Source organism: Pyrus communis, chromosome 13, assembly GCF_041283825.1.
Source record: "Pyrus communis isolate YQ-2024b chromosome 13, ASM4128382v1, whole genome shotgun sequence".
Lineage (NCBI taxonomy): Eukaryota > Viridiplantae > Streptophyta > Magnoliopsida > Rosales > Rosaceae > Pyrus > Pyrus communis.
In genome coordinates, this window is record NC_142577.1 from 26633487 (window position 1) to 26652564 (window position 19078).

General features: G+C 39.2%; 2 protein-coding genes and 2 long non-coding RNA genes across 8 annotated transcripts; all 4 read right to left on the minus strand.

The window, feature by feature from the left end:
• Window positions 1-2586: 2586 nt before the first annotated feature.
• On the minus strand, window positions 2587-4361 carry LOC137738120 (thioredoxin H-type). The gene is made up of 3 exons (XM_068477745.2): window positions 4101-4361; window positions 3725-3847; window positions 2587-3262 (listed from the first exon to the last, which is right to left on the minus strand). The coding sequence occupies exons 1-3, from the start codon at window positions 4239-4241 to the stop codon at window positions 3128-3130; spliced, it is 399 nt and encodes a 132-aa protein (XP_068333846.2). The 5' UTR covers window positions 4242-4361; the 3' UTR covers window positions 2587-3127.
• Window positions 4362-8394: 4033 nt separating this feature from the next.
• LOC148692019 (uncharacterized) lies at window positions 8395-18895 on the minus strand. Its single transcript, XR_015954572.1, has 2 exons — window positions 18632-18895; window positions 8395-8553 (listed from the first exon to the last, which is right to left on the minus strand). It is a non-coding gene; the product is annotated as an uncharacterized LOC148692019 (long non-coding RNA).
• LOC148692020 (uncharacterized) lies at window positions 8690-15260 on the minus strand. 4 transcript variants are annotated; one of them, XR_015954759.1, is made up of 3 exons: window positions 10373-10560; window positions 9775-9841; window positions 8690-8898 (listed from the first exon to the last, which is right to left on the minus strand). XR_015954759.1 is itself a non-coding variant. In XM_088682491.1 (3 exons), exons 1-3 carry the CDS (start codon window positions 14836-14838, stop codon window positions 8892-8894), a joined length of 552 nt encoding a protein of 183 aa, XP_088538617.1. In that variant the 5' UTR covers window positions 14839-15260; the 3' UTR covers window positions 8726-8891. The 4 variants fall into 4 exon arrangements, 1 of the variants encoding a protein (XP_088538617.1); XM_088682491.1 differs by lacking the exon at window positions 10373-10560 and adding an exon at window positions 14361-15260 and having other exon boundaries at window positions 8726-8898; XR_015954758.1 differs by lacking the exon at window positions 8690-8898 and adding an exon at window positions 10578-10683 and having other exon boundaries at window positions 9203-9841; window positions 10373-10483.
• On the minus strand, window positions 15938-17970 carry LOC148692021 (uncharacterized). Of its 2 annotated transcripts, none has more exons than XR_015955276.1 (3): window positions 17628-17815; window positions 17030-17096; window positions 15938-16153 (listed from the first exon to the last, which is right to left on the minus strand). It is a non-coding gene; the product is annotated as an uncharacterized LOC148692021 (long non-coding RNA). The 2 variants fall into 2 exon arrangements; XR_015955275.1 differs by lacking the exon at window positions 15938-16153 and adding an exon at window positions 17833-17970 and having other exon boundaries at window positions 16458-17096; window positions 17628-17738.
• Window positions 18896-19078: the final 183 nt, after the last annotated feature.

Consider the following 19078-nt stretch of genomic DNA (forward strand, 5'->3'; position numbering starts at 1 on the left):
ACAATCTCAGGGACGACTTCTATTGATTTCAAATCTTAGGGACCAAGGTAAGGAGTTAGGCAACTCTTCGGGACCATTTTGGCTAAAAAGCCAAATATAATATATTTCATAACATAACATAGTTTTTGCTAAAACAACTTCAGAACATAACAATTACACATAATTTACAGTTCTGTGAATAAAATCCAAATTCATGAGCCTTGTGTACTGTGGAATCTAATTTAATTGAGAAAATTGTAGCAATTATCCTTCAATTTTAACTCAACTAAAGCAATGATCCCTTAATTTATCAAAACACGTAGCTATGATTCTTTTCGTCAACTCCGTTAGAATTTTGTTAAAATAAGTCATGTGGGCCAGGAATGACCATTACTACAGTTGAGTTAGTGTGAAAGGTCATTACTCCAATTGGGTTAAAATTGAGTTAGTGTTGAAAGACCTTTACTGAATTGAGTTAAATTGAGAGAACATTTCTCCAATTAGATTAAAGTTGAGGGACCATTGCCACAATTTTTCTCATTAGATTTTTCATATTTTCCCATTGATTCAGACTCACGTGCGTGGCATGCGACTTTTGACAGAATTCTAACGAAGTTGACGAAAAAGACTGTAGTTAGACGTTTTGATGAGTTAAATGACCAATAGTTTTTATTTGATGGACCATTACTCCAATTGAGTTAAAGTTGAGGGATCATTGCTACAATTTCCTCAATTTAATTAAGTAATTGAGGTTAATAAAAGGGTATCTCTATTTTGACCTTTACGGTGGTCCCAAATTTTGGCTTCCATCAAGTTGTGCACCACCCATGCAATGCACATAAGAGCACGTTCACCAGTTTTAGGAGCAAGGGCAAGACAAGGGAAAGGGCAATGAGATTGTGTTTACTATTACTTTAAATAGTCATTGCATTTGCGCAAGTCCACCCGTTTGGAAAAAGGGAGGGCAAAGGCAAATACGATTACTATTCACATATATAATTTTTTATTTTCTCTTTATGTTTTTTTGGTCTTATACTCCACGTGTCATTATTTCACAAATAAAGTCTAACTCTAGTAAATTATTTCAAATACAAGGGAAAACTATAACATTAAACAAACATAATTAATTTTAACTTAGGGAATAAAATTAGTATGACTCAGTTCATCTTCCCTTGGAATGTATGGAATTTCCTCACCTTCCATAGAAAACCTTCTACTCATGACAAGTTATTTTTCACTTTTCCAAAAATGTTTTGAATTAGGGGACTCCTCGTCGAGGCGTCGGGACTGATCTCCTAATACTTCTTCTCTTACTGTTTTTGCCAATATAACTCTCGTTCTCTCGCCCTTATTTCATCTCTAGCCTTGTCTTGTTGTGTTCATATGTTAACTTGTCTCGCTCCATATTCAATGCATGTTGGCGAGCCAATTCGTTAACTAATTTTGAGTAATTATTATTCAAAGAACTCCCTCTTGTAGCTTTTTTCTTAGTGACCTTCTTACCAATAAGCCTCGAGGTTTCTTTAGTTAGTGCGACCAATTCAATTAGGGTCTCCAATGGCGACTCTTCGATAGTTGATTTTTGCAGGGGAGTCTCTTCAACACAACTTCTGAACCGCTTGGTAGAACTTTGTACTTCGAAGTATGCTTTACAATGTTCCAACATTCGTGCCTTGTGAACGATTTCTGGTTGGCAACATGGAATCGCATTTATGTTTGTAGTTGTTGAAAAATGAAATCTAAAACAACATAATAAATTACATAATCAAATTACTACTTTTAATTACCTAAATTATGTTTTAACATGACTTAACAATAAAATGTTATTACTTGGTTGGCTAGATTATCGCCACTTTGATAAATTCCTTCTGCTTTAGCAATGGCTTCATGCCAAGCTTTCAAATCTTTACGTAAATGTCTGTACGTACTCAATAGATTGCTCACTCTAGGATGTGCCTTGAATTTGCTCGACAAATTGTACGTGATCTTATTCCACATGTGTTGCACACTCATCTCATTTCCCGTGATCGGATCATAAATAACACCCAAGCCTTAAATAAAGACCAATTTGCCTTCTAATTAATTTTCAAAACTATTACCATTGGATGCCCCAAATCTTGCCATGTGGTAGCTGTAGAAAATTTGCAAACTTTTTACAGTTGGAAATCCAACCACCTAGACAAAAGGACCGTTGGAAATACTCACGTCATTCAATTGATGACGATATTTCCAAATGTATTATAACATTGTCCTTAATGTATACACAAAAGATCTCGCCAAAACTCAACACATTTTATTGTTAACTTGTTTGCGAAATAGTGAAATGTTGCCATTTTACACAGAACTTTTTAAAATTTATGAAGAATATTTCGTTATAGTGTAGCAATATTCCACAAAATAGGTTTACGATGTTTTTTTTAAAGAATTTTACGAAGCCAATTAGTCAAAAGAAAGCAATACAAAGTGATCCATTAAATTTAGGATAATTATATTTACACACACATTTTTACCTTCCACACATCTTTGTTAGTTTTGGTCATTGATCTTCTTCAATTCTTTCAATCCGATGACCAAAAATTAAGAGGAGTATGTGAAAAGTAAAATTAATTGTGTGAATAACACTACTCTAAATTTATTGATACATAGCTTACAATTTATCAAAAAGAGTCAAATAACACTTGAGAAATACTAACATCATAGACAATCACGAAAATTAGAGAATACATAATCAATCTTATTCACTCTACACCTTATTCAGCTTTCCTATATTCTTTCCTTTTCGCTTTATTTTTTCCACTCTCACATGTTGGTATCACGTTGACATTATAATATATTATTGATCGAGCTTTAATTAGATAATACTTAGGTACTTACTAATAAATACTTTATATATTTACTTTTTAGATTTGGCCCAATGTTATTTTAATACATGTTTTATTGTTTTAAAACATAGTGTCATAATAACTTTTAAAAAACAAGAAACACGTGTTTGATTAGGCCAAACCTAAAAATAAGTATATATGGTACTCATAAGTGAGTACATAAGTACCATCCAAGAAACCACAGCATCAGTTAATTAATTCATTGATTACTAATTAAAACTTAATTATGATCTCTTGTGTTCCTCAATCTTCTTCTGGAAACTTAATTATGATCTCCTGTGTTTCTCAATCTTCTTCTGCAGTTCATCTTTCATGGCCCCCACGACCTTATCAACCACCTCCCCTTTCTTCACGAATACAAATGAAGGCATTGCCTGCACACTAAACTCCATTGCCACATCCTGCATCCATCCATAAACATTTATCAATTATACACCATATATATAATATATATTTTAATAATCTCATTTTTTGTCATCTGTGATCGAGAATTTATGGTCACTCATATTTATATTTAAAATCACGGGTTGATAAAAAAAATAAAAAAAAGTTCTTTTATTCTCCATTTTTGGTATGAAATTCAAAGGTGAGTGGCGATGTATTCCTTGGTCACTTGGTAATTAAGACAACATCTCTGATATATATATACGTCATGTTCAGTTATGGATCAAATCCATATTTCAAGAAGATGTTATTGATACTTTAAAAAAGTCATTACATTTTCCGGCTTGTGAGTTCCATTTTTATATTTTTTACAAGAAATCAGTGCATCATAACTTTTTTGAGGTGTAAATAACATCTTTCATTGGAATATATACATTAAGTTAAAGAAAAATATGAGTAGTATTCATGCATATATATACCGATAGCTCGTCGACATCAATCTTGACGAACTCAACATCGGTGAATTTATCAGCATACTCTCTGAAGATTGGCACCATGGCTCTACAAGGTCCACACCATTTAGCCGTGAAATCAATCACCATCTGTTCATCACCATCACCATCCAAACAAAATATTAATCAGTTAAGCAACTTCATTAAAATAAACAGAGTAGAGTATAATAGAGTTGATATATCATATATTAATCAGTTGGCTCCATGGCTTTCCTTTTATACAAACGATAGTACCGACAATGGAGAATTTGAACTCGAGACTTTCAACGTAAAAATGGATGTCCTTAAACAATTGAATTACATAGCCTACAAACTTCTTAAGGGCTTAAACATAATTAATTACCAGTTTATTGCTGTCTTTGACGGCAGCAAAGTGGGTGTTCCATTGGTCCTCGGAATGGAAGGCCACGATGCGAGACTTGTGTTCACGTGGAAATTCATCCGATTCATCCGAGTCTTCAAAGTGTGACGTGCTACCTCCCATTTCTTCTTCTTCTTCTTCTTCTCTTTGTCTCTGAGAGATGACGATAAAACACAATAATAAGCTTAATTTAAATAGTTAAGCTTAACTATTTTCTTCAAATCGACTGCGCTTGGCATGGATATTTGGTGTTGGTGGGAAGGGGTTTATATAGTGTAGGGCGAATGGCAAAAGTTGCGCGATCAACTTCAAGCATCGGATTCGTTCGCCTCTTTGATTGGACCATTTTTTTTTTATTACTTTTATTATTATTATTATTATTATTATTATTATTATTATTATTATTATTGAGAAAGTTTGAAACTATTGTAATAATTTAAGAGATAAAGACACACTCTGACCTCAATCGAGGCATGATGGCCGTTACGAACGATCGGCGTCTAGAATAATTATCAAATCATGTCTTAGAATTCTTATCAATATAACATTCCCATAAACAAAACCGTGAGGGCGTGATCGGAATCCAAAGCAGACAATATCGTGCTACGGTGGAGTCGAGCCCGGGATATGGTGGGGGCCCGGACCAGGATGTGACAGATAAGAAGTTTCAAATTCGGAACGCATGAGTAGAACTCAACACCTAATTCACTAAGATATTGAACCATATTTTGCTAAATGAATTGTACACCGCTGAACTTAATTAGGAAAAATTTAAGGCATCTAGGATTTGATATTAATCATTATTAAAAGGACATTTCATTTTTTATATAAACTTGTATTCCTTTTGCCTCGTGGACGTTTGATTCTTCATTTGTACCCCTACGTTTGGTAGAAAAAGTTCGACGGAGGACAAAGCAAGGTTTTATTTGGGGACGATAAAAACTAATATTTAAATTCATGAACGAAAATTTTTCAAAACCATAATTTAGCAACTATTGCTATAATTGAAGCGTATTTATAACATATTTATTGACCATATTGTGATTTATATGTCCAACTGACTCGGCACTAGTTTTAATGATACGTCCACGAAAAGGTATATATAGCATTTTCCCCCTTTTATGGATATTTTTAGGACGTTATAGTAGAGTTTAAGAGTATTTGTACACTCGTTCTTTACAAGCCAATTTTTAAATGATCAACCGACCCGTTTAAGAGTTATTGAGTACAGAAGTGTTGTGTAATGTTATAACTTAATTGTCCTCGTATCGGAAAATAATATATACTTGTGTTGTTTTAAAGGTTTTGGGCACCTTCCTCTTACAAACCAATTTTTTTTTAAGGCAAACTATATCCATATACTCTTAGTAGATCGATCCTAGACGTTAATTAAGTCAAAATAAACACCGCAAAAAGATTAAATATAAAAATAAAAAAAAAAAGTAAAAGTCTGATAGTGGTGAGTGGTGTTGTTTGTGGAGTTGGGATCTAAGTCAATTCAATCATTTTTCACTTTCTACTTAAATGGTAAATGCTGGGATCCCTAATTACACCAATTAGAGTGTAAAGAGGAGCACTTGGCTGCTGTTAATGTCAATGGGCAAGTTTTGTCACATGACGTAAAAACAAGGAGAATGGCATATATTCACCATTAGTAGCAATCCCAAACTATACCAAAAGTCAGGTTAATTACATGACCAAATGAAAATTCTTTCTATGTATCAGATTACGTTATATTTTAAGATATTTGCTCATTAGATTCTTGATTAATAGTACAATGCTTAGAATTTAACGATTAAAATTTTTAAAATATAATATACTTCAAAAGATAATAGAATTCTTGCCGGAACAACTTTAAAATATAATTACAGCTATGTGAATAAAGTTCAAATCCATGAGCTCCTGTAATGCGGAAGCTAATTTAATGAATTAAGTGAGGCTAATAAAAGGGCATCTCTTTCTTGAACTTTCCTGTGGTCCCAAATTTTTGCTTCCATCCAAGTTGCGCACCACCGTGCAATGCACATAAACCCACTAAGTGGCTGATTCAGAAAAAAATTATTGAAGGATCAATAAAAATTGTGCAAGCAGCGCGTGCAAATATTTTTTGGATGGAATAGTATGTAAATTGATATTTCATCGAGTCTGGGTAGACTTGAAATCATTTGTCAAGTCATATTGCACGTCTGTCGATATATGCCAACATAGAGTGAGCATGTCAACTGATGTCAATAGCTTTTGAGTGAGCAAGTCCACAAATGTCAACATATGCTAAGTGAGTCCATCAAAAGATGCCATAGCAACGCATACACGGCATATAAGGCTAGCAGTTACCCTGTCCAATGCCATAGAGTGAATTCGTCGAACAATTGATGGACAACTTTTAAGAGCATCTCAGATTTTCAAAAGGCAACACTTAATTCTCCGTGGTGGATTTCCAAAAAAATATAGACGTGGGTTAAACTAACTAGTTAGTGTAGTGTGTCCACATCTTCGAATTTAGTTTGAACTGTCCCTTCCTACACATTAAAATAATATAGAATGTCTTATTAAATCAAAAAAACAATACTAGTTTAAAAGATAACAATTATGAATGTAGCATATATCATATGTGAGCGTAGTCGCACTGATTAGAACATATGAGCTTCTAACTACGCACCCAAAATACGAATCTCTCTTTATATAATTTAGATTAGTTTGATGCTGCTCCTTGGAGGGACTAGAAAGCAAACAAAAAAAACCCCACTAAAACTTTATTCGTGGACCAGACAAACAGTGGGCTGATAGCGATCAATTTAAAAAAGAGAAATTTAACAAAAAACTTTTGGTACTGTTTATTTTAACGAAAAATTATATTTTTACACTAAAAAATTAATCCTTGTACTATTCACTTTACCCTTTATTTTGTTCTTATCGTTAAAACTCAAAGTTTTCAAATCACTTTCATTAATTTTCGTTTTAAAAAAAGACTTTGTCCTTGGGCTGGAGTAATAAAGAAAGGAATAGGATCTTCTCCGGATCCTCTTTGTGGGGATCCAGGAGATCAATCAATCGTATCTGTTCATTGTACATTGTACGGTTAGAAATCTTTTAAATTTTAAAATTTAATATAAATAGTATTTAACGAAAACTGACCTTACGATGTACGATGAACAGACTTGATTGATTGCTCTCCCAGATCCCCACAAAGAAGATCCGGAGCGGATCCATGTCCATAAAGAAAGGGGGTATGATTCTATTCTCTTTCTTCTCCTTCTATTTAAAGATCATACGTCAACAACTTGCATTGATTTCTTTATAGAAAAGAAAAGACAAAGAAAAAAGTGAGAAAGGAGGGGAGCAAATTTGGAGAGACAAAACATGTAAAGAAAAAAAAAATTGATAGGCTAAACTGATATATTATCTAGGAAATAGATCATGTCCGGGTCCCTTCCTTCAAAGCCTAGGGATCAAGTGATCTAGGTTTTTAAAATTTGATCCAACGACCAAAAACAGAGAAGTTAGTAAAAACTTTTAAAAGTTATAATAATTTTTGACCGTTGGATCAAATTTAAAAAAAGAAAGAAAAGAAAGCTTTGTATATAGAGACAAAAACTTTTACTATATTTCAAGTAACTCCACCAGTTTTTAAACATGTCAAGAAGAAACAAAAATATAAAAACAATTAAAGCCTAACCCAAAAACATGAAAATAATGTTTTAGAATACTAACCATACCCCTAAATCTTTAGGGCTGTTAATAGAACTCAGCCCTCACAACTCCAACAAAATTAATATATATCATAAACTTAACCCATCATCGACTACTTCTATAGAATCAGTTCTGAAACTATATGCAGAATCAGTTCAACTTATCATTGACTATTTTTTGTGAATCAACTCAACCCGTTCTCGATCATTTTTGCATAATCAGTTCAACCCGTCCTTAACTATTTTTGTAGAATCAGTTCAATCTGTCCTCGACCATTTTGTAGAATCAGTTCAACCCATCCTTGACCATTTTTTGCATAATCATTCAACCCGTCATCGATAATTTTTGCATAATCATTCAACCCGTCATCAATCATTTTTACATAATCAGTTTAACTCGTGGTCGACCATTTTTGCAGAATTGGTTCAACCCGTTCTCGACCATTTTTGTAGTCTTTGACTATTTTTGCAGAATTAGTTCAACTCGCCTGCAGAATTAGTTTAACCTGTCATCGATCATTTTTGCAGAATCAGTTTAACCCATCCTTGACTATTTTTACAGAATCAATTAAACTCGTCTTCAACCATTTTTGCAGACCAAAAGGAACACATTTAATAGATTCATTTACAAACTCAGCTCCCTGTACAACCCAACGAAAATACAACAAAATTACAGTACAAAGTAAACTATATTTCACTAATCCTCGCATACAAATCTTTATTTGTTTCATCAGTAGATTTTGAACCTGAAAGCAAATAAGAAGAAGAAATAAAACATAAATTATAGTGATACTTTAATGACACACCCCGACCGAGATCAGGGCATGCTGGCCGTCACGCGAAGGTGACGTAGCCATGTGCGCGTGCGGAAGCTAAAGGTATAGTAATATAAAAGTACGAATCATTAAAAACCTAATAGCATACAAAGTACTAGTGTATGAGAGACACAATTCAGAGCAAGTCTACAGCAGTCGAAAAAGGAAAGATACGACATATGTACACCCGAAGGTGACCCTACAATGGTGAGTGTCTGTCAGAAATGCCGGGACGCCCTCTGGGATAGACCACCGAACTTGCTAGACCACTAGAACCTGGAGGGGCGCAAAAACAAAAGCGTGAGTGGGCAAAAACAAAGTTCTTTGAAAACTCTTTAGCAAAACACATTCTAACCCCTCGCCGTAAAACCTGTATACTTCCCAGAAAATGAACATATATACGTATGTATAGATATGTCAATCATGCTCCACATATGCCATTCATGCTCACAATATGCCATTCATGCTTTGCAATATGCCATTCATGCTTGAGAATATGCCATTACAGAATATCATAATCAATTATAAATGCTCAAGCGTAATTCACATCGAATATATATAATCTGGCAGCCGGGAGTCACCTAACGTGACCTGTACGGCTGCATATAGAGCTTCAATCTCAACTCAATATCTGAATCTGCACACGAGTCGGAACCACCTAACGTGGTCTGTACGACAAGACTGGGTGTAATATATACGCTCTAGTGCTACGATCACGTGAAGACTGTGCGAATAATCGCGGGTCACCTACGAGTCGGAACCACCTAATGTGGTCTGTACGACAAGGCTTGCACCTAACTTGGATCCAAGGCGAGCGTGTGGTGCTGGTGAACATCACGTGAAGGACTGTGCCCTGGCCCTGGGCGGGAGCACTAACACCGGGGGTGCAGATTATGAGCTCTCTAAGCATTTCAAACTACTATTGCATAATAAACAGGAATGCATAACCACATGAATACCGCTTACCTGGCACTTACCTGTGCGTCCACAGCACCAAATACACATTTATATATGTATGCCAACTACCAACGCACGTGATGATGCGTAAACAATATTCAAATGATGCATGGCATAAAACATATAACCTTTTCTATTTAATTTCTGGGAATTAATATGTATATAGGTATATACGGAAAACAAAAGCCCACTCACTGATAATTAGAAGGGTCGTAGCCCCCCTGCCTCGAGTGCGTACGCTCGTCCTCGGAAAACGAATCACCTATACGCGACAAAGTTACGAAAACATTAATTTAAAAGCACCTAAGCAACTTCTCGTAATAACTTCTCATACATTGCTCAAATTGGACAAATGAATATACCAACGTGACCTACACAACCTCAGGATCACGCCCATATTTTTAGAAAAATTTTTGGACCACGCACGCGCCCCCACGCGCCTGAACACGCACGGACCTACGCGCCCCCACGCGCGGCCCACGTGCACTGCACACTGACGGCGTCAGTTGACGCCGTCAGGAATATTCCGTTAACTGACGGAATATTCCGTCAAATCTAACCGGATTCTGTCACTGCCGTTAGGAATATTCCGTTAGACTTAACGGAATATTCTCCTTTCTTCTCCGGCGAGACGCCGGCGCCGGCGACGGCGCCGGAAAACTGAGTAATTTTCAAACTAAGTTTTCTCCTTCGTTTTTCAACCATTTTTCACGTTCTTTATACCAAAATGAAGCTTAGGACTAGTAGAATCACGTTAGACTAGTTTTAAGGCCTAAAAATTGCTAGATCATACCTGTCTTCAACTTCAAGAATCGGCCAACTTCGTACAGGACGATCCCGACGTCCAAATTCACCCAACGAACTACTCCGAGGCTCCTTGGGACCTCACAAGCACAACTACAAGCTTAGAAATTCCAAAAACAAGCTAGTTTAGGTTTGCATGAACAGTGTTCAAATCGGACCTCGTGATATCGACGTGAAAATGGTGTTTTCCTTACCTGAAAATGGCACCTTTGAACTCCTCTCAGCTCCACGAACACGATGGTGGTCTTGGTTTCTTGTTTGGTGAAGATTTGATTAGGTTTGTATGTGTGTCCGTGTGTAGAGGAAGAAGAAGGTGAACTCGGGGAGGAAGAGAGAGAGAGAGAGAGAGACTGAGAGAAGAGACAGAGTGAGGGAATGAGGGAGGGAATCCCGGGAAGAAAAAGAAAATGTATGATTGTGTGTGGTCCTACCACACCACACAACACAAAAATACACGTAAAATAACAGCTAGGGGGGTAAAATTGTAAATTCACACGTACGTTTCGTTAGTTTCGGGACGGGATGTTACAACCTACCCACCTTAATAGAATTTCGTCCCGAAATTCAAACTAACTAATTACACCCCTAACGGTCAAAGAATAATCTTGGATACAAATCCCTCATCCTATTTTCTGTCTCCCATGTCGCTTCTTCAACCGAGTGATTCCTCCACAAGACTTTCACCAAATTCACCGTTTTGTTCCTCAGAACCTTCTCTTTCCAATCTAAGATCGTTAACGGTTCCTCGTCGTACGTCAAATCTGGATTTATCTCTAACGGTTGAGGAGGGATCACATGCAATGGATCAGCAACGTAATGTCGGAGCATAGACACGTGAAAAACGTTATGCACTTTAGCCAACTCCGGAGGCAACTCCAACCTATAAGCTACCTCACCAACTTTTTCTGTGACTATGTACGGTCCGATATACCTGGGACTCAACTTCCCTTTCTTTCCAAACCGCACAACACCTCTCCACGGTGAAAGCTTCAGAAATACCCAATCTCCGACCTCATACGTTCTGTCCGTAGCATGTCGATCTGCTAAACTTTTCTGCCTGTCCTGAGCTGCTTTCAGGTTAGACCTAATTACCTGAACATTTTGAGTAGTCTCCTCGACAATCTCCGGACCTACTAAAACTCTTTCGCCAACCTCCGACCAACATAACGGAGTGCGACAAGATCTACCATACAAAGCCTCAAATGGCGCCATGCCAATGCTCGAATGGAAACTGTTGTTGTAAGCAAATTCCATCAAATCTAACCGCTGGTGCCAAGCATCACTGAACTGTAACACTGATGCTCGCAGCATATCTTCCAAGGTCTGAATAGTTCTCTCAGACTGTCCGTCCGTTTGTGGATGATATGCCGTACTGTAAAGTAGTCTCGTACCCAAAGCTTCCTGAAAGGCTACCCAAAACTTTGATGTGAATCGTGGATCACGATCCGAGACAATACTTACAGGGACACCATGGTACTTCACAACCTTTGAAATAAACAGCTCTGCTAACCGGCTCAAAGAGTACTTCTCTCTTACTGGAATGAAATGTGCCGACTTAGTGAGCCGATCAACGATCACCCAAATGCCATCAAAGCCATTATGTGTACGCGGCAACTTGTACACAAAATCCATAGTGATATTTTCCCACTTCCACTCTGGAACGGGAAGCGGCTGTAACAATCCAAACGGCTTCTTTCTTTCTGCTTTAACCTGCTGACAAACAGCACAACTGCTCACATACTCAGCTATCTCCCTTTTCATACCCGGCCAATAGTAAAATGGTCGAATGGTATGATACATTTTGGTTGCCCCTGGGTGCATGGCATAAGCCGAGATATGTGCTTCATCAAGAATTTCCTTCTTCAAGTCCACATTACTAGGCACGAACATTCTACCCTCTAACATCAACATGCCATCAGAATCACGAACTCTGAGATCTCGCCTCCTTCCTTGATCTCGAGCTTGAATTAGTTCTTGAATCTGTTCATCAGCTACCTGAGCTTCAAGCACCCGATCAACTAAGATTGGCCTAACTTGAAAATTAGCAAGTAATGCCACTTCTCGATCTTCTGCTTCTAACCTTACTCCCGTAGCACGCAAGTCCACCAAAAGAGGAATACGACTAGCGTACAACGCATTGATACGGCCATGTGACTTCCTGCTAAGTGCATCGGCTACTACGTTCGCACGACCAGGGTGATAATCAATCGTGCAATCGTAATCGCTGAGCAACTCCAACCACCTCCGTTGACGAAGATTAAGTTCCTTCTGGGTAAAGAGATACTGAAGACTCTTGTGATCTGTGAAGATCCTACACTTTTCTCCATAAAGATAGTGTCTCCACAACTTCAATGCAAAGATAATAGCAGCCAACTCCAAATCATGTGTAGGGTAATTCATCTCATGGGTTTTCAACTGCCGCGAAGCATAAGCAATCACCCTACCATGCTGCATCAATACACATCCCAGACCATTCAAGGAAGCATCGCTATAAACCTCGAAATCACCACTATCGTCTGGAAGTGCCAAAACAGGTGCATTAGTAAGACAATGCTTCAACTGCTGGAAACTTTGCTCACACTTATCATTCCACTCAAACTTAACATCTTTCCTTGTTAACCTCGTCAGTGGCAAAGCAATTACCGAAAAATCCTTAACGAATCTCCGATAATATCCCGCCAAACCAATGAAACTTCTCACCTCAGTGACGGTTCGTGGTTGCTCCCAACTCTCCACAGCTGCAACCTTCTGAGTATCAACCAGAATACCTTGAGCAGAAATGATGTGCCCCAAAAACGCGACTTGATCTAACCAGAACTGGCACTTACTAAACTTAGCATACAATTGGTGTTCTCTCAACCTTTTCAACACCAAAGTAAGATGTCGGACATGTTCCGCTTTGGACTTAGAATACACCAGAATATCGTCAATGAAGACAATGACAAATCTATCCAGGTAAGGCTGAAATACCCGGTTCATTAAATCCATAAAAGCTGCTGGTGCATTCGTCAACCCAAATGGCATAACCAGAAACTCGTAATGACCGTAACGAGTCCTGAACGCCGTCTTAGGAACATCATCCCTACTAATCTTCAGCTGATAGTACCCAGACCTCAAGTCTATCTTAGAAAATACACAAGCACCTCTCAGCTGATCAAACAAATCGTCGATACGAGGCAATGGATAACGGTTTTTAATCGTCACCCGATTCAATTGTCTGTAGTCGATACACAGCCTCAAAGTCCCATCTTTCTTTTTCACAAACAACACTGGAGCGCCCCAAGGTGAAATACTAGGCTGAATGAATCCCTTATCCACTAATTCCTGTAATTGCACTTTCAATTCCCTTAACTCAGCGGGAGCCATACGATAAGGAGTTAATGAAATAGGATTGGTACCTGGAAGCAACTCAACAGTGAAATCCACATCTCGATCTGGGGGTAAACCAGGTAAATCTTCAGGAAAAACATCAGGGAAGTGTCTAACCACTCTCACATCCTCAATTCTGCTTGGAACGGCCTCCTCTAGTACCACATGAGCTAGATACCCCTGACAACCTTTAGTCAACAACTTCTTCGCTCGTAAAGCCGAAATAACACCATGTCTTACTCCACTCGGCTCACCCACAAAAGTAACCTCAGGTAATCCAGGACGGTGAAAAGTAACTACTTTCCCGTAACAATCAATGTTGGCACGATAGAAGTGCAACCAATCATTGCCCAAAATCACATCAAAATCGACAATATCTAACGGAATAAGATCCGCGGGCATAACTACACCCTCTACTATCACTGGACATCCTGGGTACACACAATCTACAACACATCTCTCTCCTCTAGGCATAGCGAACTCTAAATCGTACCCTAGAGGTGTGGGGCGAGGTTGCGTTACTTGAGCAAATGTATGAGAAATAACGGAATGTGTAGCTCCACAATCAATTAAGACTCTAGCAAAATAACCAAGAATGTTTAACGTACCCATTATCAAGTCCGGGTTGTTCTGAGCATCCTGCAGGGAAATATTGTGAATACGCCCCTGGCCCTGCTGTCGTCCTCCACGACCTCTGCTCGCTTGAACACCGCGACCTTGAGCTCCACGCCCCTGACTGGGCTGACCCATCTGCCTCGAAGACCCTGCACTACTAGTGGCATTCTCACCCTGCTGATACTGTCCTCCTTGGTACCACTGAGAACCACTTGTTGGAGCTGGAGGATACGGCATGTAGTTGCTGGGATACGGGGGATAACCACCTTGTGAATACGGGTCCTGGGGGTACTGATACGGTCCCGGGGCATAGGGAACAGCATCACCCTGATAGTGATAGGCACCACCTCTACCTGTTTGACCATAATTACTCGGACCTTGGATTTGCCGAATCGGTGCAGGTGGCGGCATAAAGGTCTGCTGCGGCTTCTGTTGCTGACCCTGGGGACAATTCACCGCTCTATGTCCCATCTGCCCACACGTGAAACAAGCACCGTTGCCACGCCTACACTCGCCGAAATGTCGATTATTACATCTACGGCAAAATGGGAGTCGGTTTCGGCCACCATCATCTTGTCTCTAGCCTCGAGCACCTCCATAAAACCTACCTCCACGTCCTTGTCCAGAGGCACTGAAACCACCACTAGACGAACTTGAACTTGCACCACCCCTTTTAAAGTTCTGAGTTTGGCGAGGCCCCAACGATGTTTGACCTTTTCCTTTGTCGTCTTTCTTCTGATTGCCGTTTTTCTCTTCGTCACTATCACTTGACATATTCTCAGAGTCCTCTACCCTCAACAATATCTCATAGAACTCCTGATATGACTCACAGTGAGTAGTAGTTACCATAGAACGCCATTTCTTCTTAGTGCCCAAGCGAAAACGACGAAGCATCTCCGCCTGATTACCAGCGACATCGGGATAGTAACGAGACAAATCAGTGAACTTACGATAGTACTCGTTAGCCGTCATCTTTCGCTGTTTCAATTCAGTGAATTCCTGTTTCTTACGGTCGATATACTCAGGGGGTACAAATCTCCTTTGAAACACGTCTTTGAAAACATTCCAATCGGTCCTCTGAGCTGGAGTCAACCTACGAAGTTCTTGCTCCCACCAAGCTGCAGACTCCATCTCCAGAAACCAAGAGGTTGTCTCAACCCACCTTTCCATAGGAAGGTTCCCCTGGTTATGCAACACACGGAAAGTCTTCTCTATGTGTTCCAACCAACGTTCTGCGCCTTCGTGACCCTCGTTACCTTTAAACTTATCCAACTTCAAGTTATACATAGTCTCCAGAGGAGTCCTCTGGGGAGGGCGCATCACTGTTTGAAGGGCTGTAGCAATCACTTCCCCCAACTGAGTAAGATCAGGAAAACCAGACTCATCTGAGCGACGTGGTTCCCGACGAGGCGGCATGATTCTGACATAAGACACCAACTATTAGAATACTCACAAAGACACAGGACTGCCAAACCTAGGCTCTGATACCAAGCTGACACACCCCGACCGAGATCAGGGCATGCTGGCCGTCACGCGAAGGTGACGTAGCCATGTGCGCGTGCGGAAGCTAAAGGTATAGTAATATAAAAGTACGAATCATTAAAAACCTAATAGCATACAAAGTACTAGTGTATGAGAGACACAATTCAGAGCAAGTCTACAGCAGTCGAAAAAGGAAAGATACGACATATGTACACCCGAAGGTGACCCTACAATGGTGAGTGTCTGTCAGAAATGCCGGGACGCCCTCTGGGATAGACCACCGAACTTGCTAGACCACTAGAACCTGGAGGGGCGCAAAAACAAAAGCGTGAGTGGGCAAAAACAAAGTTCTTTGAAAACTCTTTAGCAAAACACATTCTAACCCCTCGCCGTAAAACCTGTATACTTCCCAGAAAATGAACATATATACGTATGTATAGATATGTCAATCATGCTCCACATATGCCATTCATGCTCACAATATGCCATTCATGCTTTGCAATATGCCATTCATGCTTGAGAATATGCCATTACAGAATATCATAATCAATTATAAATGCTCAAGCGTAATTCACATCGAATATATATAATCTGGCAGCCGGGAGTCACCTAACGTGACCTGTACGGCTGCATATAGAGCTTCAATCTCAACTCAATATCTGAATCTGCACACGAGTCGGAACCACCTAACGTGGTCTGTACGACAAGACTGGGTGTAATATATACGCTCTAGTGCTACGATCACGTGAAGACTGTGCGAATAATCGCGGGTCACCTACGAGTCGGAACCACCTAATGTGGTCTGTACGACAAGGCTTGCACCTAACTTGGATCCAAGGCGAGCGTGTGGTGCTGGTGAACATCACGTGAAGGACTGTGCCCTGGCCCTGGGCGGGAGCACTAACACCGGGGGTGCAGATTATGAGCTCTCTAAGCATTTCAAACTACTATTGCATAATAAACAGGAATGCATAACCACATGAATACCGCTTACCTGGCACTTACCTGTGCGTCCACAGCACCAAATACACATTTATATATGTATGCCAACTACCAACGCACGTGATGATGCGTAAACAATATTCAAATGATGCATGGCATAAAACATATAACCTTTTCTATTTAATTTCTGGGAATTAATATGTATATAGGTATATACGGAAAACAAAAGCCCACTCACTGATAATTAGAAGGGTCGTAGCCCCCCTGCCTCGAGTGCGTACGCTCGTCCTCGGAAAACGAATCACCTATACGCGACAAAGTTACGAAAACATTAATTTAAAAGCACCTAAGCAACTTCTCGTAATAACTTCTCATACATTGCTCAAATTGGACAAATGAATATACCAACGTGACCTACACAACCTCAGGATCACGCCCATATTTTTAGAAAAATTTTTGGACCACGCACGCGCCCCCACGCGCCTGAACACGCACGGACCTACGCGCCCCCACGCGCGGCCCACGTGCACTGCACACTGACGGCGTCAGTTGACGCCGTCAGGAATATTCCGTTAACTGACGGAATATTCCGTCAAATCTAACCGGATTCTGTCACTGCCGTTAGGAATATTCCGTTAGACTTAACGGAATATTCTCCTTTCTTCTCCGGCGAGACGCCGGCGCCGGCGACGGCGCCGGAAAACTGGGTAATTTTCAAACTAAGTTTTCTCCTTCGTTTTTCAACCATTTTTCACGTTCTTTATACCAAAATGAAGCTTAGGACTAGTAGAATCACGTTAGACTAGTTTTAAGGCCTAAAAATTGCTAGATCATACCTGTCTTCAACTTCAAGAATCGGCCAACTTCGTACAGGACGATCCCGACGTCCAAATTCACCCAACGAACTACTCCGAGGCTCCTTGGGACCTCACAAGCACAACTACAAGCTTAGAAATTCCAAAAACAAGCTAGTTTAGGTTTGCATGAACAGTGTTCAAATCGGACCTCGTGATATCGACGTGAAAATGGTGTTTTCCTTACCTGAAAATGGCACCTTTGAACTCCTCTCAGCTCCACGAACACGATGGTGGTCTTGGTTTCTTGTTTGGTGAAGATTTGATTAGGTTTGTATGTGTGTCCGTGTGTAGAGGAAGAAGAAGAAGAAGAAGGTGAACTCGGGGAGGAAGAGAGAGAGAGAGAGAGAGACTGAGAGAAGAGACAGAGTGAGGGAATGAGGGAGGGAATCCCGGGAAGAAAAAGAAAATGTATGATTGTGTGTGGTCCTACCACACCACACAACACAAAAATACACGTAAAATAACAGCTAGGGGGGTAAAATTGTAAATTCACACGTACGTTTCGTTAGTTTCGGGACGGGATGTTACATTAAGCTCAGTAACTAGAAAATAAGTATGCTTTTGTTCAAATTAACAAAATAAAACTATATATGTTAGTTCAGAACTATAAAGATGTCACCCTATTTTTGTTACCATAATTTAATCGAGGTAAAGAAAAATAAATTTCAATGCTGTTGTTCTTGTACAGATATCAGCTATTTTGGTACTGGCCTTCTAACTTATAGTAGAATTCAAATTAAGATCCACTTCAACATCTATAAATCTCTACAAAATTAGCGAACTAACTCATTTCTAAATGAAGAAATCTCTTCAAATATGGGAAGTCTCCTTTACCTTAGAGGATTTCAATGCTTCACCAAGTGGTCAAGCTCCCCGAGAAAAGCTTTTTTCTATATTTAAATATAAAGAGTTGGTAGACAAACCTACAAGTTAACATTGCTCTAGCTAGCTCCTGCAATATTTCCTCAGATCAAATTTTTTACTTGGGCTTGTTAAATTCTTGAAGATGACCTTCTGACAAATCGTGAAGAATGGTTTGTGCTTCATCGTACCGTGTCTTCTTGATCAGGCACATGCATAAATTAAGATTTTATTGATGTATGGATCGGTATTTGTTATTTGTTTACTGATGAAATGGGAAAAAGGAAGGGAGAGAGAGATTCGAGAAAAAAAAAAAAGAGACAGAGGGAGCATGAGAAAGAGAAAAAAAAAAAAGATAAGGGAACAGGAGAAAGAAGTGTGAACAAATGCAAAAGATAAAGGATATTTTTGTAACTTACACTCTAAAGAAAAGAAAAAAAGTAAATAATGTCGTCTTTCACATGTATTAATCTTTCTCTCTCCTTAAAATATTTAAAAAGTAGTCTCAATGTGAAATTAAGTATTAAAAGTATATTTTATCTGTAATTTTTCCAAAAAAGAAATTCGAT